Raw genomic sequence first — 23,746 nt, forward strand, 5'->3', positions numbered from 1 at the left:
ATTTCCCTTTCATTTTCATTTCCTTTTTGATACAAATCTGTATAGAAATCCTCAAATACTTTCCTTATTTCCTTGGGTTTTTCTATCATCTTCCCCCTTATTTTTAGTCTGTTAATTATCCTCTCACTTTTCCTTTTTTTTAATTGCCATGCGAGCAACTTGCCTGGTTTGTTGGCCCACTCGAAATGCTTGTACTTCCAGAATTGCATTTGTTTTTCCATTTCTTGCTCTATTAGGTTTTCATACTCTAATCTTAAAATTTTAATTTCTTGTTCAATTTCTTTATTTTTTGCTTTATATAATAATTTCTCCTTCTTTCTTATCTTTTTCATTAATTCTATTTTCTTGTTTTCCTTTAATTTCCTATCAATTTTATTTTGCTGGATGAAATAGCCCCTCACCACCGCTTTTCCTGCATCCCATATTGTTTTCAAATTTACCTCCCCATTCCAATTGAGTTCGAAATATTCTTTCACTAGCTCGCGCGCTCCCTGTACAATCTTTTCATCATTTAATAGGAAGATATTCATCCTCCACCTCCTATTCCTTTCTTGTTCTGTGTCCTCTAGACCAAGTGTTACTGGGCTGTGGTCAGTTAATGTCTTGGGGAGTATTTCTACTCTCCCAATTTTAGTTGTTAATTCTTTGGAGATCCAGATTCCATCGATTCTGCTCGCTGTCTGGTGCACGGAAGAGTAATAAGTGAATTCTTTTTTAATTGGGTATTCATGCCGCCACGCATCAACCAGATTTAAAATTTCCACCATATTATTGAAACTTTGGGGAAGTTTAATTTCTTTCTTTTTTCCTCTGTTCACTGATTTATCTAATTCTGGTTTCTGAACTCCATTAAAGTCTCCCATAATTAATAAATTTTTTTCTATATGTTCAAATAGTTTCCTTTCCAAAACTTGAAAGAAGTTACCTTTTCCCCCATTGGGTGCGTATATTCCCACAATTAGCCATTTTACTTCTTCAACTTTTATCTCTACCATTATTATTCTCCCATCTTGGTCTTTCCAAATTAAATTCGGTTCCCATTTTCCTTTGATATAAAATACAACTCCTCTTTTCTTTTTATCCGCAGCCGCCACAAATGTCTTCCCTAATTTCTCATTTTCAAGAATTTTTTCATGTTTTTTGTTGATATGTGTCTCTTGGAGACAGATTATATCCCAATTGGATTTTTTTAGCACATGTCCCAATTTATTTCTCTTTTTTTATTATTTAAGCCATTCACATTCCATGAAATTGTTTTAAGTTTCATTTTATTATTTTCAAATTCTCAATTTATTATCAATTTATTTATCAAAAAAAGAAAAAAGGAAAGCACTTCAGTCTCTCTCCTTTATATATATATATATAATAAAAGATATGTATACTTTCCCACTTTTTCTTTCTCTTATCATTCACTAGTCACACAAAAAACACAACAGTACACAACAGAAGAAGCATTTTTCAGGGGAGTTCCCAATACCCATTATACCTAGAGGCGTGTTACATTATTTCCCTTAAATCCCATTGTGACTCCCCTTGTCAATTTCCTTTAGCATCTTAAGTCTCTTGTATCTGCCCTTCCTCTTCCTCTTCTACCTCTGCAACGTTTTCTTCTTCGACTTTGGCACTAGCTTCATCTTCGTCCTCCAGGCTGCTGTCTAGTTGTTCTTCCACTGGTCTTACCCTTTCGCCACCTAGCTCCTGCCAGTACTTTCTCCAGAAAATGTCCGCTTGTCCTACTGATTCAAACTTTCTCCGCCTTCCTTTATAATAAAAAGATAGTCCCTCAGGATATTCCCATCAAAATATTATTTTCTTCCTTTTTAGTGGTTTAGCTAAAAATTGGTACTTCTGTCTTTTTTTAATCAGCCTTGGCGGAATCTCCTTCAGGATCACTATCTCCACTCCATATATTCTCAACTTCTTTCCCCCTTTTTTCTGTAGGATTTTTTCCACTAGCCATCCGGCAGTGAAGGTAACCAGACAGTCCCCCGGCCAGTTATTCTCTTTCGCCTTCTTTGAATTCACTCTGAAGACTTTCTCCACTCTTTCTTCAATCCCCTCCTTTTCTACCTCCAACCAGCTTGCTATTTCTTCCACAATTAATTTCTCGATGTCTTCATCATCTTTTTCAGGGATATTTCGGAACCTTAACGTCTTCTCTCTTAATTTTAGCTGCATCATCGCGAGTGCGTCCAAAGCGGCCTCCTGTAATGCTCTATGTTCTTCTAGATCTTTTCTCATCTTTTCCATCTCCTTTCTATCTTCTTTCTTTTCTTTATTTGCTTTCTGGATGCTGTTCTCTAGTGCCAAAATTCTATTTTTCATCTCTTGGATTTCTGCTTCCGTTGCTCGACTTTTATCCTCCACTTCTTTCAGCTCATTTTTTATTTCAGTTCTTTCTTTTTCGCCTTGATCCATTTTTTCTTCCATTTTGTCTACTTTTTCCTCCAAAGATTTTACTCTATCACTCATTTCCTTTTTAATCTCAGTCAAGTCCTTTTTAACATCTCCTATGTCACTTTTTAAGATTAAAATAAGCTCCCTCAAATCCAGCTCTGCCTCCATTGTGGAACTCCTTCTCTGTTGTTGACTTCCTGTTCCTACTAGTTTTGGTGGCATTTTAATTATTTTAATTATTTTTCACTGCAGTTACTCTCTTTGTCCACCAGATGGGGTCTGCCCCTTAAGTCACTTAGAATGGACTGTCTTTTTATGTTCTTCCTCTGGCGTCGCTGTTTTACTTCACTCAAAAAGGACTGTGTTTTTAGACTCTTCCTCTGGCGTTGCTGTTTGAGTCACAATCGGACTTTAGCTTTCTCTTAAATCACCTCTCTTTGTCTTCAGCTCTCCCCCTACTTCCGGCTTCTTCTCTTAGCTCTTTTGCTCAGTCATCTCTACTGTAAAACATCCACCATTTTAAAACGCAGATCTTCTAATTATCAGTCTTACTCTCAAGTAGCACTATAGCCCGTCAGAGCCCCACTCGATCGCTACTTTTCCCCAGCCTTCCAATCGCTCCCCTCTCACGCAGTTATCTCTTTCTCAACCCTTTCTTCTCAGGCAAGGTTCAGTTGCATGCATTAATTTAATCTCAACATATGGAAGACTTCGCTTAAAAGAACTTCCATAAGCTTAAAAATCTTTATCTTGCTTCAATTTTATCCCGGCAGCGTTCCTTAGATCTTAATACTGTTTTCTTCGCACGTTCTTAAGGCTCCCTCCCCCTCCTTTGTGCTTCCAACTCACGTTGCGCTCTCCTCCTTTTAAATTCCTTTTAAATTCCTTCTGGAACTCAGTTCGTTAGGGGAGAGGGGATCTTCTCCGCAACTCTTGTTAAACCCACGCTCCGGTTCAAGGTAAGAATAAGAAAAAGGAGATTTTACCGTCCCTGGTTGCGTCGCTCTTGCAGGCTTTATATTAAGGAAACTGGTCTCAGCGCCTCTGTGTCCAGGTCTCCCCCCCTCCTCAGCTTTCCAGCGAGGGATGCCAGGAGCTCCTTTTAGACACCACCGGCTTCTTCAGTTGGGAATCGCCTCCCCAACCTTTTTTTGGGGGTGCGAAATGCCGTTGACACCCCTTTTTTCCTTAATAACTTTTACCGAGGCTGCAGAGCTCTCGGCAAGAGCGTGTAGCGCGTCCCGCGGCAAAACCGGAAGGAATTCAACTTCCGGAGGTTTTGGAGGTGCCTCCCCTTCCAACAAAGCAAAGGGCTGGAATTTCTATCTACATTGGATTTGTAGCGGCAGCTTCCCAGCTGATAAGTGGAACACTGGTGCTGGGCGAAAAATATTTTTGGGAAATAAACACTTCCAAGCAAAAAGTTTTAAATGACCCAGAAAGTGTTGCAGACACTGAAGACCGAAAACCGAGGATGAAGACTTCTGTCACACTTGAATGTGAAGAAGAAAACCCAACTATTTGGCGGCGTTACAAAAGTCATATCAAAACAGAAACCATGCCATAGTCATTAGGAATATTAGGCTTTTTTTAAAATAGTAGCATGGGACGTTGTGAATGTTTCTGTATCCCACCATAGGGTTAACTATAAATAGGGGGGAATAAATGAAAAGTTTAAAACTTATATTTAGGTATTTATTTTATCCTATGTCTCTTTAAGCAATAAAAAGAATGTTATCGCATCGCACACTTATGCTGGAGTGCTTATTTCGCTGCAGACTCTACTTTCTACAGTGCTTTTCAAATTTTCTCCATTTCAGAAACACTGCAAATAGCAAAAGGTTCTGGGACATGCTTCGTGTTTGTGTGTGTGTGTGTGTGTGTGTTGTGTGTGTGTTTGCAATTCGTTTTACAGAGAATACTGGCCAAGCCTTTGAGTGTCTGTGTGCTGCTCCCAGCCCTGGCCAGCAAGAAAAAGGATCAGGGACACCCGGTTCCATTGGTCCAGAGAGACCTAGGCCACTTCCAGCTTTAGGCAAAATAAATAAATAAATAAATAAAAATTACAATAATACAAAAATAAACTTCACTATTACGTTTCATTAATTACATTCCATTTATAATTGACCCACCTAACGACAAATAATTACAATAAAGGCTTGACATATCTTGCTTTGCATGTCATGCATCTATCTTATATATTGGTTTCACCTTTTAAGTTGCATTACTGAAATAAATGCTCTTTTCAACGATATTCTAATTTTCCGAGTTTCACCTGTATTCCTGAGCCGACGGTGCATAAGATGGGCTGCAATCCTATGCACCCCTTGCATCCAAGCCTGCACCAGAGAATTGTAGAGTTGGAAGGGACCCCTGAGGGTCATCTAGCCAAACCCTGGCCTGGGGCTATGCAGGAATCTCAACTAGACCATCCCTAACCGAGTGTGTGGTGTGTGGCTGAGGGAGGGAGGGGGGTCCTAGCTTCATGCAGGGGAGGCTGGGGGCAAAGGGGAGGCCGGCCTGCCGAGTGCCCAGAGTGGCGCTGAGCTGCTCCTCCCGGCGCCATGCGCAGGGAAAACGGGGGGGCAGCGCTGCCATTGTCCCGTGCGCTCCACTTTTGGGGGCAGCAGAGGCTTTTCGGAGGGGGATTGGGGCCCGAAGGGGGTGCGCAGGACAGGCCTCCTCAGCAGCAGGGAAAGCCGGCCTATGTGAAGTAAATGAGCCTAGGCCGAGTAGATTTGGCCTGGCCTGGCCTTTGCCCCGCCCCCAACCCAGCTGGCCAATCGGCTGCGGGCAGGGGGCGGGGTGAAGGCAAGGCAAAGCCGAATCTATTCGGTCTCCCCAAACTACAATTCCCATCTTCCCCAACCACTGGTCCTGTTAGCTAGGGATCATGGGAGTTGTAGGCCAAAACATCTGGAGGGCCGCAGTTTGGGGGTGCCTGGTCTAGTCTCATTTTCTTCACAGGACCTGGGAGGGCAGTAGGGCGGTTCATTATATACATCATACATGACTCCCCAGGCCAAAGGATCCTTCTGTGACCCATCAACACCTTTTTGTAATGCTTACAGGTCTGCTCCTCCCCCAGTCAGCCAGGAATTCCTTTGCAGTTTGCATTCCACCTTCATACCACAAATTACCAAAATCCTAGCAGCTATTAATTTCTAGGTTTTCCCTGTCTATAAGCATAAACACCTTAAGCCGGGCCAGGCAACACCGCCACCCTGCCTGTGACAGCTCACAGACTCCCACAGCTCTCTCTATCCTCCATCCAGGCAAGCAAGATGCATTATCAGAGTTCAATGACATTCCAGCCAGGTGAGACCCTCCTGAAGAGTGCAGAGATGGACTGGTGATGGATGTGGGCTGTGGAGAGTCAGGGTCAGGCTTGGATTAAAGCATACTAAGGTAAGGTTACCAGATGTCCCCGTTTCCTGGGGACAGTCCCCGGATTTAAAAAATCAGTCCCCATACAAAATCCATTGAAGTTGAAAAGTGTCCCTGGATTCATTGGGGGGGGGGGGAATCTGGTAACCTTATACTAAGGCCCTATGTCAAACTGAAAAGGCCCCATAGCAGGGCTGGATTAACCATTAAGCAAAATAAACACGTTTTTACTTAGGTCATCAAGGGAAGGTGGGCACGACAGAAATTACCCCCACAAAAAGCTCAGCTGAGCATTCATTTTCTCAGTTGAAGAATATTGAAAATCCCAACTGAACAACTATAGAACAAGGCTGGGTGGATGCCTCACCTCTACAGAAGCAGATGTGTTACGTAAGATTATTTCTGAGTATCTAATCAATCACTTTGCAATTAGAAAAAGTAGGAGATCCCCCCCCCAAATATACATAAAGGGGAAGTATACAAAAATAAACATCATTTTCCATCTTAATGTAGGTTTCATTTCATTTCAAAGAATGCAATTTTATTTTACGGTTTATTATTGTTGACATTTTGAATTAGATTTTTGGCACACCAAAATCTTTTAGGTGCTTAGGGCCTCTAAAGGTCTTGATCTGGCCCTACTCCATAGCATCACCCCACTGCTAAGTGCATTATTCTCACAGAAAGGACAGTGAAAATGGACCTCGCAGCAGCTACAGAGAGGAGCAGCATCCAGAACAACTACAGGAAAGGCAAACTTTTGCCATCTGTCCCTGCTCTGTTTTAGCTGCTGCTTTTCTCTTTGGGGAGAGAGAAGTTCCCTCATCCCTGGAAGGCACCTGTACCCACCAACCCAATTTGCAGCTGCCAGCCTTGAGGGGAGAAGAGCTACATTGCTGAGCTGACTTCTGAGCCAAGGGGTGGGTATCTGTGTTTTTATATTGATCTGTTGGTCAGTGTGCGTATTATTTTCTAAGGGAGCCAGGAATTATTTATCAAATCTATCGTGTGCCTGGGAAAACATACCTTGGACCACGTGGGGGCAGTAGATGGGAGTCCATTTTCAGTGGCCTTGGATGAGGGGTAGCTATGGAGTTGGATCAAGTTGAGGGAACTCACCTAGCCTGGACCATGGCACAGGGAGCTGCAGCCTGTGTTCTGTTTTGTTGGTGGCTGTGCCAGGCTGCCTGCAGGTCTTTAGGGGCTGTTTATAAACGCCAGATTGGTTCACAATAAGATATCCCTTAAGCATGATCTAATCAAGGCTGACCTTGTGTGCATAACTGAGAGCGGGGGGGGGGCAGGGTGGAGTTTGCTTGTGCCCCCAACCAGTGTAGGCTTGAGAGCTGGAGAAGGGGAGCTGATGTCTAGCTCTCTCTACATCCAGGTACCAAGTGTCTGACCTTTATGTTAGACCAATGGGAAAGATGGGGGATTCTTTTATATTTGGATGTATATCCATAAGGCGAGGATGCAATGGAAAACCAGCAATCTAATTAAAACATATATTGCAATAAGACTATTTGCATATGAAATACCTTTAAATGAAAATATCTTGTGATTTGTACTTAGCAAATACAGTATGAGTACCAGTATTACAGCTTTTCTAAATAGATTTATAAATACAATATGGCAAATGATTGTGCAACCATTAAATATATATTTGTCATGTCAGAGGTGTATTTTTTAGAGGGTTTTTTCTATTTCCATTATTTCTTAACCAATAATGTAAAACTTGGAATCCATTAATTTTGGCCATTTCGAGGTCCCTCATAAATGTGAGGCCTTAAGCTGTAGCTGACATAGCTTGTGTCTGGATAGCGCCACCCTTCCCCCAAAAGTTGGGCTTATTCTGATCTTGGAACCACTTCACTCTTTGCCCCCCCCTGGCCCCTGCCCAGCAGCTGACTCTCTTCTGGCCCCTGCCCCATTCCTCCCTTCCTGTCCCTTGCCCCTTTACACTCCAGCTATAAGGCAATGGAGAAGAATGTCCTGGCCTGTATATTTCTGGCATACTCAGATTTGGCAGGAAGGAGCTGGAAAACCTCTTCCCACAAGCAAAAATTCAATGAAATGACTGATAACGTCTGTTAAGAGCCTGGAGAAATATTGTGCCAGATGCATGACATTCTCCCAAATAGAGTGCATCAAATATGGTGCAAGGACTTTTCAGCAAGGTCTGCAGAGCTATTTGCAAAATCCCTATGGGCTAAAAGGATTCAGAAGTTGCAAGCAGTATCCAAAGACTTTTGATAAACCAAACTTAAAACATTGTAAGTGACACTCACTTTCAGATTTCTGGCAGTACTTATATATTTTTGGCCATAAGGAAGATAGATGGAGCTTGTTCCCTAGAAAAATGCATTTTATTTTTTGTGTGTGGTGCAGCTCCTGTGGTTATTTTTATTTATTTATTTTTGCAAATGGACATTATCATAAATCTTCATGGAACCCGTGGAAGAATGATTAGAATCTAGATGCAGCCAAGCACGTAGGCAGACGTGGAGGATTTCAGAAACTGAATTTATAGAAGCGTGACTTGGTTACATAGCAATGTCTTCGTCATGGATTCTTCCCATGTAATATTGGGATTTTAGGCCCAGGTCTCTTTAGCAGAGAATTGTAATGATATTCAAAATGCTACAGTACTTTAAGCACCTTAAGACATTATGAATTCAATGGAAGGCCCTCCCATCAGATGTCAAAGAGATAAACAACTACCTGACATTTAGAAAACATCTGAAGGCAGCCCTGTTTAGGGAAGTTTTTAATGTGTGATATTTTAATGTATATTAATCTCTGTTGGAAGCTGCCTAGAGTGGCTGGGGAAACCCAGCCGAATGGGCAGGGTACAAATAATATAATATTACTACTACTACTACTACTACTACTACTACTACTATATATTACATGTTCTGATCTGTAATAGTTCTGTTTGATTCTGCCTTTGTCAGGCCACACCTGGAGTAATGTGTCCAGTTCTGGGCACCACAATTTAAAAAGGATATTGACAAGCTATAATGTCAGAGGAGAACAAACAAGATGATCAAGGGTCTGCAAACCAAGCCTTATGAGGAAGAGCTGAGGGTATGTTTAGCCTGGAAAAGGTGAGACTGAGAGGAGATGTGAAAGCCATTTCCAAATACTGTACTGTATCTAAAAGGCTGTCAGATGGAGGATGGAGCAAGCTTGTTTTCTCCTGCTCTGAAGGGTAGGACCTGAACCAATGGATTCAAAGTACAAGAAATGAGATTCCAATGAAACATTAGGAAGAACTTTCTGACAGTAAGAACTGTTCATCAGTGGAATAGTTTGCCTCATTCCTTGAAGGTTTCTAAGCAGAGGATGGCCTTTTGCAAAATATGTTTTAGTTGAGATTCCTGCATTGTAGGGGGTTGGACTAGATGACCCTTGCGGTCCCTTCCAACTCTACAATTCTATGTCTACTCAGAAGACAGCCTCATTGATGATGGATTCAGAAGTGGGGGTTATTGCATTAGTTTTCCTGCTTCTACTGCTAGCACTTTCCCCGTTCCTGGTGCTCCTTTTACATTTCACATTATGGAATTATGGCTTTTTCATTTATTTACCCCCCTGTCACACTAAATTTCATTCACACCAGTGGCCATGGTGTGACACATCAGTGGACATCACTGGGCATGCCACCACACACTATGTACCTGTTCTCCCATGATTCACACACGGAAATGGTGGGAAAGAACTGTATGCCAGAATACCATTCCAAATTTCATCACATTGTGTGATCGTGAAAACCATTGGAAAATTATAGTGCTAAACTCCCACAATTTCTCCGCTTATTGGGGTTGCAAACAGATCCCCCCCCCTTTCCGGGAAGCAATTCATGCAGAAATAAATGGTAAACTTCTCCTAGGTTCCATTACATTTCCAGAAGTGAGTTTTACATTGTATGAAAGATCACATAAAACATAAACACATAAAAATTATCAGGTAAGGAAATGTCAGGAAAATGGAATAAAGTGCTGTCTGGATGGAGTTATGGATTACAGCCGACATCCTAAGAAGTAAATGTATTACTGAGACGGGACAAATGTCCCAAAGTCCAGTGCCTCACATTGGCACACACAATCTCTAGCCAGACTACCCGCAAATTATCAGCCATGTCTGGCAGTGACACACTCATTCTAGTGTCTGCTCAGAATCTGAGTAATAAACAACATTATCTGGAGCAATTACAATTGAAGTTTTATCAGGCTCTTCTAAGATTTTGTTACATGCAGTTTTCACTTACACAAAGTCAGGAGATGACTCTTGTCTGAATCATTTACTGGTAACTTCATGTACTCTTAACCAGTTTCACTGCCTTGTTGGAACAAGTGCTAAATAACTACAAATCCCAATCATGTGAGAGAATCTGTACATGGTGAATGACAATTGGCCATGTTTCACTCCTCTTTCAGTGTGAAAGACCACATAAAATGTGAAAATAATCAGGTAATTGGTGTGTGAGACATGAAAATGGAACAAAGTGCTGTTGTTTCCTATTACAGTGGTACCTCTGGTTGCGGATGGGATCCGTTCTGGAGGTCTGGTCAGATCCTGAGGTTTCCTCAACCTGAGGACTGCTTCTGCGCATGCATGCACTGCGAAACCCGGGAAAATACTTCCAGGTTTGCCACGCACGTATCCCAAAATTTACGTAACCAGAGGGTTACGTAAACGGAGGTTCGACTGTAGTATGGAGAAGTCAGTACACAAGCCTTGCATACAGAAGGCCGCAAGTTCAATACAGAGGTGGATTTTATTATAGTGGTCATCCCTACTAATTCCACGTATTCTAACAATTTGATACGGCTTGTTTGTGCCTTATCTGTTTTCCATTTTGGGGTTAGTAATACAGGTGCAGCTGTTGTTGCGTAGAGGAACAAGTTTATCTCTTTTTTAGTCACTTCTGTTGTTATTATCCCCAGCAACAATGCTTCTGGGTTTTTAAAGAAGGATTTTAAAAACATTTTTAAAAAATTCATTATGGATCATTTCCCAGTAGTTTTTAATTATACTACATGTCCACCACATGTGGTAAAAGGAACAACCTAGGTTTCTGTCCCAGGCCAACACATTCCAGAATCTGGATGCCACCACTGAAAAGGCCTTCCCTTGCAATGCCTGCCCAGTGTTCTTGAGGCAGAGATGGAGTAAGCTTTGCCTCAGGATAGCTACATGCAAGAAGGGTCTTTCAGTGGGGAGAGTGAGCAAATGGACTACATTGTAGTACTGTATGAAGTTTTATGATTTAGGATTATTCCAAAATCATTGATTTTTAAGAACACAGCTTCACCTTGTTGATGTCTCTCTTAATGAAAAGCCTGCAAATGAGTTATGGAACTCTGTGCTTGTTGGCTGGATCACATTTGCCAGTTATTTCTAATGGGGTAGCTTTCATCATGTTAGTCTGACTGTTAAGTTCAATCTTCTGTGTTACAAAAGGGGCAAAAAAGACTCCGAAAAGACTAACGATGTGATTCTAAAATAACACAGGAGTTGTGGAAAGAGATGGACACAAACCATGGGCAACTGCCCTTATAAGGGATCAAAGATGTGAGGTCAGTTTCAAATTGAGGAAGATTTCTTAAAGCTCAACCCAAGGATTCTATGGCAACAGCTTGATTGCAGGCTCCATGTAAGCAGATAGAAGGGAGAATGTTATGTCTCTCCTTCTCTTTCTAATCCTTTTTGGGTATGTTTGTGGCTGTTTGGCAACCAGCATTCCAACATCATTACAGTCCGGGCATTGAAAGCTAGTCTGTTCAGGACTTTACCTTCTGCAGAGCAGAGCAAACCTTGTCCGCAAACTGTTAGTCAGAGTCCAATGATTGTTCTAAAGAATGAAATATGAAATGTGATTACAGCTTTTTGGATTCAATAGCTGAATTGTTCACTTTCTAAGCTTCCTTGTGTGTTTAAATGAAAACATGTAATTGAAAGGCAGCTGTCTTTCTTGAAAAAACAAACAAACTTACAGACACCACTGGAAATCCTTATGGTTACAGTATAAACCATCATTGTCAATCATCAATTCAGTTTATCAACAAGGTATCATATTAGAATGTCTGGGAAGGTGCTATCTAAATGTAGAGACTCTTTTCAGTGTTGGCAAAATATATATGCAGCATTGAAATCAGAAAATTCAATATAAAAATAACAGAAAAGAAATGTTGGAATCGATATAAAAACAAAAATTGTTAGATATCATTTAACTTTATATGAAGCCAACTCTGAATTATTTGCAATTGGATTGTGAATGGGTGCTACTTTGCGATTTTGATAACATCTATAGAGATGTTTTGGAGATCCTGGAGAGTCATTCCCAGTCAGTGTAGGCAATCTCAAGCTAGATGGACCAATGGTATAAAGCAGCTTCCCTTTTTTTTTGCCTGCCCTTCTATATTTCCTGTCCACTTCCATGGGGCTTACACATGAAAATACACACAAGGATTGTGCCAATTCATTTGTAAATGTCAATAGATATCAATTGTTTGTTAGTAAAGCCTATAACAGCGAGCATCTGTGAAATGAAGAAATAAATATGCTCAAATTAGACTTATTAGAAGTAAATGTTTTTGTGCAGTCCTAAATGTACTTGGTAGAGATGGTATTGAGCCTCATAGAACACTGTGGCAATTACTTCTGAGTAGACACACAGAGGATTGCAGTGTAAGTGGGTTTTGATAAGTTACATTAATTCTTATGTGTGTTAATAAGTTTCTCAGGCTGGCAGGTTGATTAGCATAATATTTCTCAATAACTTGTATTTTTTTCTTTACCTTGAATTATAAGGAAATGATCACTTTAAGAAATTTACTGGTAGCTGATAATTGTCAATCAACAGACAAGCTTATCCAGATTAGAACTGTTCTTCCTGTATTACAAAAAGAACCCAAAAATCCTATTTCATCTTGTTGGAGGCACATATGATTCTGCTTTGTGATTAAGATGGTACAAAACTACGGGGCTGCATAAAATATTTTTTCAAATAAAATATTAGCTTAATTGTACTTTTCTGTGGGGGGGGACATGAATATTTATTCATGTTACATGTTTTTTTCAGGGGTGTTTCTGTAATAGATAGATGAGGAGATGATAAATGAACAAACAAAAATCACAGAGTGAATACCCCAGGGATGCCAAACAACTGAATATTAATTAAAATCAATAAATAATTCAGAAAACACTTATGTATACTCTCAGCTGAAAATAATGAACTCAATTACTCACCAAGGAACTGTACCTAGAGTTAAATCATTTCTGTCTGACTTTATTCAGGACAGTTTAATCAGATATACTATATCGCAGAATTGTAGCATTGGAAGGGACATAAGGATCATGTAGTTCAACCCCCTGCAATGCAGGAATCTTATGCTCAGCGTGGGGCTCAAAACCACAACCCTGAGATTAAGAGTCTTCCTTTAAGTGTCCTTCCACCCTCCCAAGCACCCAAGCCCTCATAGCTGCCAAGTTATCCCTTTTTTAAAGGGATTTTCCCTTATGCTGAATAGGCTTCCTCGCGAGAAAAGGGAAAACTTGGCAGCTATGCAAGCCCTGGGATCTCCAAGCCACAAAAATCATAAAGCCAATGAACAAATAAGAAGTGCGGAGTGGAAGAGAGAAGATTAACATTTCTTTAAAATTAATTGAGTCTGACCACTTGTGAGTAGCCTTGTTCAATCATACTTGGCATTAGCACTGTACAGAACATTACTGTACAGCATTTCAAAGCTGTTAAATTTCCCCCCTCCCTGTGAAAGAACAGCAGTTCACTTGGCCACACCAAAGGATTTAGCCTGCTGGCAATTCTAGTGCTCTAACAAGTTTAAACTAGAACTAATCTAATATCCAGGATTAGTAAGCAATTTCTTCATTCAGACTATTCCCTAAATAGGAGAAAAATCTGCATATAGTTCTTGACCAGCAATTAGTTTTGTGGAAATCTGTATTTTCTTCCGTTGGCATACTTAAAAAAACAACAGAGAGAAAATCTCCATTGTGCTCACTTCCCAAATTTTCTAAAAGTGTAATGATTACCGTGTTTCTCATATTATAAGACATGTCTTATATTTATTTTTTCCTCAAAAAAACACACTATGGCTTATTTTCAAGGGATGTCTTATTTTTTTCCTCCTCCTCCTGCCGCGGCCAGCATTGCTGCTGCGCCTATCACTATGTCTTATTTTCGGGGTATGGCTTATATTCCTTGAATGCTTAAAAATCCTGCTATGGCTTATTTTATGGGTATGTCTTAAAATATGAGAAACAGGGTATACTAATGAGAATAGACTGAGACAACTTACTCAACATACCTTCTATTTTCCCATGATCTAAAATAAGCACAGTTAGGATCATATATCTCAATTATGGGTGCATGCCACTCGTTTGCTTGTATATAGCACCTTCCACCTATAATGTGAAGAAGTCTGATGTTTATCAGAAACATAACTTCACAGATGATCCTTTTAAAGCTGTGTGCTAGATGTGTGTAAATATATTTAGGTCTCCAAGTTTCAAAATTCAAGAGACCCCCTTTTCTAAAAATAATCACCAAGTATATGACATTTCCAAGAAGTACAGCATATTTAGATAATTCAGTCATTGTGTATTAAACATTCAGGTAACTATATATAACTTCCCATTTTAAAAACCTGTGCATTTTGAAAGCAGTAAATGGTGATTTACATACAGAAGCAAGGTTCTGGATCCAAGTGGCCAAGGCAAAGGAAAAGAGAGATTCCTCATATCCAGTGGCCCCGATTGTACACATAGTTCTATCCCCAATCAAATAATTGTAGAAACAATTAATGTGTTGGGACAGGAGTTGAACTCAGAGCAGGTACACTCTGCTCACAACCTTGCCAACTATCTCTTCAAGAAGGTAATGGATTTGCAAGAACTGCTGCTTTCAGATATGTCTGGATTGGGGCCATTAAATAAAGGTCAAGCCAAATTGGTTTACACGTATATGTTTTTTTTGCTTACAGCACTGAGTGAATTGGCTTTCAGAGATCCAAAATCACTTTAGCTCCAGTCCAATGAGCTATAAGCATCAAGTGTTGAGAAAGCAAGTATTTTTGTAAATGCTTTGAGATTTTTTGCAATCAAGCAGGGTATAAATTTATTAAATAAATAGATAAATAAATAAATAGATAGATAAAATAGGACCATGCAAATGCATTGGGAGTAAGCCCTAAAGCAGCTTGCATCCAGACTAATGATTTGAGTGTTTGACATACACAGATTGTACATTGAGCAGATGTCTGGTCCCAAACTCATTGATTATCAAGGAAAGATTTCTTCTGAAATAATCAAGAAAATTCACTACTCCAAAGGCACTAGAATAAGGTACCAAGTCAGATTTGGTACTGCACTGGCAATGGTGGACTTTTGAAAACCACAGAGGATAGCTTCCAGCCAGTTAGTTATATCAGGTTAGTTTTAAAATACACAGATCTACCCTAGAGTCGATACTTTGCAGCCTGGTCCTAGGTCTCTTTACTAAAAGCAAGAGCATTCTGTGGGGTTCATTCCTATATAGGCATGCACAGAATCACATCCTTCGTTCATTGGGTCAAACTCAGAACAATGAAAGCAGTTCAATCACATGCCCATGCTGTTAACATATCAAATAGACTGTGAGATCTTATTCCGACATCAAAAGGGGGCCAAGCATGAGTGGAGGAGAACCATCCCCTTTCCTTGTCTCATTTCCCCATTGTTAGTTGTGTAAAGTTGTGCCTTCCCTTTTTTCTCCAGCTCCTGGAAGCTGGGAAAGAAAAGAGCATGGGATAATGGACCACAGGAAAGGAAAGGGAGAGCCCAGTTTCCCTCTGCCATAGGTGTCAACTCCCTGGGACCCTGGGTGCCTGAGCACCCACAAAATTCCCCATGAAGGGGCTGGGCACCCACAAATTTTGGTGCCAGGGCCATGCACGCTGCATGGCGCCCATGGCCCCAGGTACCCACAGTCACGGGGCCAAGCTGGCACTCCTGCCCTCTGCTGTGCACTCCTTCTAAACAGAACCCACATACCACAATTTAGATGTGAATGAAAAGGACATGTAGCTAAAATGCCGCAGTGGCTGCCACATCTATTTTGAGTCTAACTTTTAAGAAAAGCTCTACTGGATCAAACGAAAATCCATTCAGTTCAGCTTCCTGTTCTTGTATTGGCCAACCATGTTGCCCTGTGGGAAGCCTCAAAGCAGGATTTGAGTGTGACAAAACTCACCCTGCTTGTAATTCCCAGCAATTGATGTTCAGCAGCATATTGCCTTCAAGGAACTTAGCCATGATGGTTTGTAGCCACAGATAGCATTAACCAGTGCCTTTCCCCCCCTGGGGCTACTCAAGGGTACTCAGCACCAGCACCGTCGCCCCCCCCCAATGTTAAAAGTGTGGCACTTACTGTGAGGGGAAAATGGTGAGTAGTGGCAGCTTTTCCCCTAAAAATAAATCACTGGCCTTATCCTCAATGAATTTGTTCCCTAACTGTTCCAGAGTTACAGGAGCACCAAATATCTTATTTACTATCACCAGAGGATCTGATGCAGAAACATGGACATGAATGCAATTCACCACAATAGTTGCGCAACCCCACCCTCTTTGTGACCAAATGCATTTGCTTGACTTACCAATGGGCATGATTATAAAGAAAGGAAGCCAGCAGAGGATGAAGCACCCCACAACAATTCCCAGGCTTTTAGCTGCTTTCTTTTCCCTGGAGAACTTCAGGAGCCTCACGGAAAAATTGGATTTGTGCTTGGTGCTGGGTGTTGATCCAGTGGTTTCTGTGATGGTTTTGCGGTGGATGCGAAGAGTCACTTCCTCCGATTGGGACCTCTCTGTTTTCAGGCCACAAGACAGTCCTTTGCTTTCCCTTTTTGCCACCACATACACCTGGCAGTACATTGCCAATATGATGATCAAGGGGAGGTAGAAGGAGCCCAGAGCAGAGAATAATACGTAACCAGGGTCAGTATTGATCTGGCAGATGGTTTCATCTTCTGGAGCTGGCTGTTTCCAGCCAAAGAGGGGCCCTATTGATATCACAAGGGACAGTACCCAGACACACAGCAGGGCTAGGAGGCCCCTCTTTTCAGTCACTATGGCTGGATATCTTAGCGGGTAGCTCACCCCAATGTATCGGTCTATAGAGATGACACAAAGGCTCATGATGGAAGCTGTGCAGCATAGAACATCCACAGCTGCCCAGATGTTGCAGAAGATCCTCCCAAAAACCCAATACCCCAAAATCTCAAAAATAGCAGAGAAAGGGAGGACGGTAGAAGTCAACAGGAGGTCGGCCACAGCCAAGTTGATAATGTAATAGTGAGTTACGCTTTGCAGGTGCTTGTGGCAGGCTACCGACAGGATAACCAAAATGTTACCCAGGACTCCAAAAACAATCAGCCCCCCCAAGATAACACCTAATAATATGGCTTTTGAAATGTTTACTCCCTCTACCGGCTGGGTGCAGTTGAAGCAGTCAGACGCAGAGATGTTCTCAGAGTTCAAAGCCATTATATCAATACTGGTTAATGTTCATCCAGTGTTGTTTGTGATTCACTCTGCCCTTTCTTTGAAAGAGCGAAGAACAAATATTTGGTAGTGTTGCAAGAAGCTTTATTTCCACATTGTTGATAAAAACACTATCTGGAAATGTGGTTCTTGCTTTATAAATGAAGAACCTGGAAGGACACCCCAGACTGGGAAACTTATTTGAAAATTTACATTTATTCCTTGGCATCTGTTTCAGTTAGGCCAAATAAAAAATGCTGCTGCAATTTGGAAGACTCTCTTTAGGACATTCTCCTTGATGTTCTCTGGACCTTGTGGGATGCTTGATGACACAGTATTGCAGAAGGGGTCAAAGATCTATTTCCAAGTTTCTGTTGGGTTGTTAAAAAAAGAGCCATCAGGTTACAGAATGCTTTATGCTACTAAGCAAGGAAAAATGTTTGGGTTTGTAGCAAAGGAAAATGTCTGAGTTCGTGGAAAGGCCATCAACATCTGAAGTGTGTCCATTTAAATTTGTCTCATTAGACACAAATGGCAGGAACATGCTCTTTTCTCCCATTTATTTGGGTCTTTATCATACTTGATTTTCAAATATGTTTAAAGTTGGAATAGTGGAAGACCACAAGGATGTTTCCAATTAAGCTTTGCTTTTTGTTATCATCAGAGATGTGCATCACAATCTTGAGATGTGGAACAAAGTTTGCTGAAGCCGTAAGATTCTCAGCGTTGTGCAACTGCCTCCAGGATGTAGGCTTATTAACAAATCTTGGTCATAGGTCCAAACAGGGACTTCTTCTTCTTGTGCTCCTTGCAGGATAGATATGCTAACTCCTAAATAAGAAAATAAAGAAAAGGAAGCTTATTTCAAAAGCCATGACTACCAGCTGCTGTAATGTCCTGACTGCAAAGGTTTTCTGGGAACTGGGAATCAATTCGACTGAGTTTTCCTTATCATATGCAGCACTAGCTGCTGTTTACTAGTATATTGCTTGCTCAGTAGGTGTTGTTGCTCAACCCCACTGCTTTTGACCAATGGTGGAGCATCCCCCACCTGCCTCCGGGGCAGGTGCACACCAGGGTGCTTGCAGTGCACACTGTGGGGCAGGGCCAGGGCACACCACAGGAGGGACCCCTGCCCACTGCTGCAAAACGGGGTGAGTTCACGGTGCCCCGCAAGCCCAGTGTTGCTTTGCAAGACTCACAAAACCCATACAGTGGTACTTCGAGTTACAAACTCCTCAGGTTACAAATGCTTCAGGTTACAAGCTCCGCTAACCTGGAAGAGTTACCTCGAGTTGAGAACTTTGCCCCAGGATGAGAATGGAAATCATTAGTGAAAGCACGCCTCTAGTTAAGAACAGTTTCAGGTTAAGAACAGACCTCGGGAGCGAATTAAGTTTGTAACTAGAGGTACCACTGTACTGGGCTTGTGGGGTGCTGTGAGCAGGCATGCACTTTGGTCCTGCGAACCCAGTGCTGCTTTTGCAAGCAGTGCTGGGCTCACAGGGAGGGTGCATGAGCTTTTGAGTGCTTCTCATGGCATCCTCCAGTTGCATGGCAGCTGTGCCCTGGTCCCTGTGAATGCAGCACTGTGGCATGCCTGTTGCCTCCTTCTCAGCTGCCCGCCAGCTGGAGGGCTCCGTGTGAAGGATTCAACAACCCAGGGCACCCTCCCGGCAAGCAGCACCACTTGGAAAAGCAGAGCTGGTCCCACAGGTGCCAGGGGGCAGACCTATTGCACCATTCTCAGCTGCCCTCTAGCTGGAGGGTGCTAAGAAGGATGCAAGTGTTCACAATGGGGCAGGGAGTCAAACCCCCCCCCCCCGCTACACCATCCTTTCTGACTCTCAGTGCAAGAATGCTATTGCTGCCTGGTGCTTTTCTCAATCACAAACCTGCAGTCTCAATACAGGGACAATGCCACATATCTCAAAAGAAGTCTCTCTGTGTTTTCCTATTTCATCTGATGAAGACAGAAAAGCTTGTGGCTATACAGTGAGAACAAATCTATGGACATTTTCACACTACAGGCTCAAAGTGATTTGTAACGTAGACTAGCAACTGGAATTACAATGATATCCCACTTTCTCTTCTTCCACATTAGCAATAGTCCCACATATGCATAAATAGTGGGGGAGATAGATTTTACACTGATTCAGCTCTTAGATATGAGTATGCCATGGCTACTCTGTAGGGATTTTTCCAGCCTGCATTTTCTTTTTACAGCCAATGTTTTGCCCAGACAAGAGGGCATGATCTATGCTAGGGATGACCCCACTATCAATACTCAGATATAGTTCTGTGCCATATGTAGAATACCTTCAGCACTGAGTAATGAGTGGCCACAACCAGCCCTTGCACATAAGAGAAGGGCACTGTGGTTCAGTGATGCAGCAAAATCAGAAGACCCCTGGTTCAATCACTGGCATCCCCCACTTAAAATGATCTGGTAGCACATTAATGATAAAGACTCCACTCTGATTGAGACCACTGCCAGTCAAAGCAGAATAATGGGCTGAATGGATAAATTGGTCAGACTATGGGCAGTATCTAATTCACTCATTCATTTGGCGTTTTGTCTGCATGGGCTGAATTTGACAGGTGAGCGGGGCCACCCATCTATCAATTATCTGATGTTGCAAATACCACCAGAGGATTTGGTGCTCTGAGGCCCCGAAGTTGGGGCTTCAAAAACCGCCAGCAGGCAGCCCCCCTTTGTTTCAACATCTGTTTCCCTGAAACCCACTTTGCACTGAAACAACTGCTGAAATGAAGGCAGAAAATACACCCAGACCAAGGAGGGTTGTCCTCCCTTCACATCAGCTGATGGACAGGGGGGGGGGAGTTGCTTGGTGCTGCTTTTGGGTGCTCTCCCATATACACAGCTCAAGCACGGACACTTGCTGTTGACATAAGTAGATGTGTGTGTGTGTTGGAGGGGGGGCTGATCCTGCATAGCCCTGGCCTCCTGCTCTGTGCAGTGCTTCAAAGCCTGGTTGTTGGGCAAATTGGAAGCAAATCAAGCAGGCTTTGCCAACCCCCAACTACGCTTTTGGTGAACCCCTGGGTCGAGATTGGCCTGTGGGCTGGAGGGTCCCCATTCCTGCATTTGCACAAGGATTTATGCTTGTGCAATGAACCCTCACTTCTCCCTACATGTACACCCCATGCCTTCCCCAAATCTGCCCTGGAGGGTTGTGGGAACCCATAGAACAGATTTAGGGGGTGCAGTGGGAGAATGGAGGGAGGAAATTCCATTGTGCAAGCAGAAATCCTTGCACTGTTGGACTGTTCCCATAGTGCTACATTGGATGCAATCGCAGACATTTGAATTAACAAACTACAGTTCCTAAGATGCTTTGAGTTAAGTAATGTTCAAAATGAGCCTATAATTAGGGTGTTGGGAATTCATATATCTAATGAATAACTTTGGGGTACATGTGAACCCCAATGGCCCTCTTTTAAGAAACTAAAACAATGGTATAACAAATAGTTTACAGCAAAAGCATTATAAGAAGTTTGAAAACAGTGATTTTCACTCTGTATGATAGTTGTGTACACTCCAGGTATTGAAACAGCACACCTCTCCAAGTAAGGAAAGAGGACATATTCTCCAGATGGGCAGGGTATTAAATAAAATTAAATAAATAAATAAATAGGGACCCAGGTGGCACTGTGGGTTAAACCACTGAGCCTAGGGCTTGCTGATCAGAAGGTCAGCGGTTCAAATCCCTGTGACGGGGTGAGCTCCCGTTGCTCGGTCCCAGCTCCTGCCAAACTAGCAGTTCGAAAGCACGTCAAAATGCAAGTAGATAAATAGGAACCACTACAGCGGGAAGGTAAACAGTGTTTCCATGTGCTGCTCTGGTTTGCCAGAAGCGGCTTTGTCATGCTGGCCACATGACCTGGAAGCTGTACGCTGGCTCCCTCAGCCAATAATGCAAGATGAGCGCGCAACCCCAGAGTCGGTCACGACTGGACCTAATGGTCAGGGGTCCCTTTACCTTTACTGAATAAATAACAAGCTTTGAATGTTCCAAACAAATAAACACAGGAGCAGAAAGTATAACATGCTTTCTTCCCTCACTTGCTAAGAGATTTCAAAGTCTCTCCTGAGCCAGACCATGCAACACATCCATCTCTTTAGCCCCAAATTGCCCATTAGAGATGGCAGCACACCCCCCCCCCCAGTATCACAGGCAGAGATCTTTCCTAGTCTTGCTCCCCAAGTTCTCTCTTCATTACATGGAGATGTCTGCTCTGTACTGACTGCCTAAGTTCCCAGCCCTACTTAGAAATTCCAGGGACTGGACTTAGGACATTCTGCATTGCAAAATGTGTCCTCTGTCACTGATCTGCAACTTTCCCAAAAGGCTTCTACTAAGACTAATGCAGATAAAATAAGTCACAGAAGAGCTGGACCCAATCTTTGTAGGATTTATATGGTTGGGAACACAAAAATCAGGTATCAACTGGGTCACAATGCCTCCTGTAACTGGTGACTGTCCAATTCCCCAGTATGCAACACTTGCTTGTCTTTTGGGAAACAATATCTTAAACCTCACAGATTCTACTTCATTTTAGGACTTGAGACCTGAGATTTTTGAGCCACAATAGGGATGAAATTAACACAGACAAGCTTGGAAAGTTATATTACAGCTAGTTATTGGTGGTTGCATCTAGGCAATGTATACATTTAAGCTTTGCATAAAATTGGTACAGATCAATTAGACTTGTATAATTCCTGATTTTTGGCCCCAACATTCACATCTCTCCACACACACACCCCCACGGCTGTACATGGATGTCCACATGTGTACTCAGGCACACATGTTTTGGCTGAGGAAACAATTTGAGCATTTGATGAAACAGGTTCTAGACAGAATAAATCTGTTAGTTTTTAGAGTGCTACAAGTCTCTCTGTTAATAATAATAATAATAATAATAAAAGTTACTACCACCATCACTTGGGGCCATTAGATCCCAGAGTAGGTTACAACAATTTAAAATTCAGTATTAAAAACAGAACAATTTACAATCAGGAAAAAATTCATTTCCCTCTTCTTCACACATGCTAGTTACCAGGAGAGAGAAATACCGCTGAATTTTCCCTAGGGTAGTAGTTTACAGTTTTAGTTTTAAAATGTCAATTTATGAACACAAAGTAGCCTCTTGGGCTGTTTCCTTGTTTAAAAAAAAGAAAAGAAAAGAAAAAGTGTATCAAAATGGTAAGTTCTAGGATGCTCAAGTTATGAGGTAAAAATTATTGAGGGGGAAGTGATGAGAAATAATGAACACAGTTTCATTCAAATTGTATAGATGTTTCATAACAAGTTGGAAAACTGGAGCATTAAGTGTATTCCCCCCCCCCCATACAAAATTGGGAAGAGAAAATGCACCAAATCCCAGTAGCGGTCTAAACCAGTCTAAGCAAGTCTAAATAAACAACAACAATGCCTATTGGGGGACTAGGAAATTTAAATGAGAAAATTGCGAATGGGTGTAAGGTGGACAAACCCCAAACAGACAAACAAATCGTGTCAGCATTACCTGGGAAAAAAGCAGCTGGAAGATGCAAACGGGGAACGCGGGTCTCTGGATCCGACCACCTTCTTCAAGCAGCTGTATGCGCTTCTCCTTTCGCTTCAAGCTGAAGGGCTGCAGACCTCCTGTTGCAGAGCGCGTGAGGGAGGAGGGTGGCAGGCAGACATCTCGAGCACACAGTGGGACATTCTGCTTGGGAGCAAAACCAAACCATGCAAGCACTCTCTACAACCCCCCCCCCCCAATGTATTTTGGTGACTCACATTTACACTTATTCCCTCTGTCCCAATGGCTGAGAGGGGATGGATGCCAGCTTCGTGACCCCCCCCTTCCTCCCAGCTGAATAATACTCCGCTTTTTACACTGTCAAGGAGAAGCAGCAACTTCACGGCTGCTGAGCGGATGCAGCTGGCTGTGTAGTATCCCGTTCGATTTTACCGTAATCTCCCGTCTCTTACCGTATTGCAGCATAGTAAAGAGCACATTTGACAGTTGTCAACGTCTCTTTCTGCTGACTCTCCCTCCCTCTCTTTCCCTTTCCTCCACCTATTAGCTGCAAAATCGATCACAGAATCTGGTTGTTTAGCTGCCTCTCGTAACCACGTAAAATAATATGATAGCAACAATCTTTGGGAAATGTTTGTGACCTGTACATTCACACCGGGATCGTGTGATACAAAAAAAGAAAAGGGAAATGCAGGAAAGGAAAAAAGAACGGAGCGGGTGATGTTAGAACTATTGTAAAAAGCTTGTTTGTTTGTTTGTTTACGCAGAGGAAACTGTTACGATCTTTCTTGCCAGTGCTATAGAGTACATTCAGAGGACCTGTTTATCGAGCATTTTTCTTGACTTCTTTGCAGGAAGGTCTGAT

General features: G+C 42.1%; 1 protein-coding gene across 3 annotated transcripts in view; it reads right to left on the reverse strand.

The window, feature by feature from the left end:
• The window catches only part of ADRA1A (adrenoceptor alpha 1A), a 65,494-nt gene extending 42,116 nt beyond the window's left edge, over positions 1–23,378 (reverse strand). For 2 of the 3 annotated variants that reach the window (XR_015946952.1, XM_035139286.3), the window contains exons 1-2: positions 22,882–23,374; positions 16,446–18,162 (exon numbers count right to left, since the gene is read on the reverse strand). Coding sequence is in view for 2 of the 3 variants with exons in the window: in XM_035139286.3 (XP_034995177.3) it covers positions 16,446–17,334 (889 nt within the window). In the remaining variant the exon portion in view is untranslated. Of the gene's footprint in view, positions 1–16,445; positions 18,163–22,881 lie in introns of all 3 variants that reach the window. The other variant, XM_035139287.3, reaches the window with a different exon arrangement.
• Between the last annotated feature and the right edge of the window lie 368 nt (positions 23,379–23,746).

The sequence above is a fragment of the Zootoca vivipara genome, chromosome 14, assembly GCF_965207765.1.
Source record: "Zootoca vivipara chromosome 14, rZooViv2.hap1.1, whole genome shotgun sequence".
Classification (NCBI taxonomy): Eukaryota; Metazoa; Chordata; class Lepidosauria; order Squamata; family Lacertidae; genus Zootoca; species Zootoca vivipara.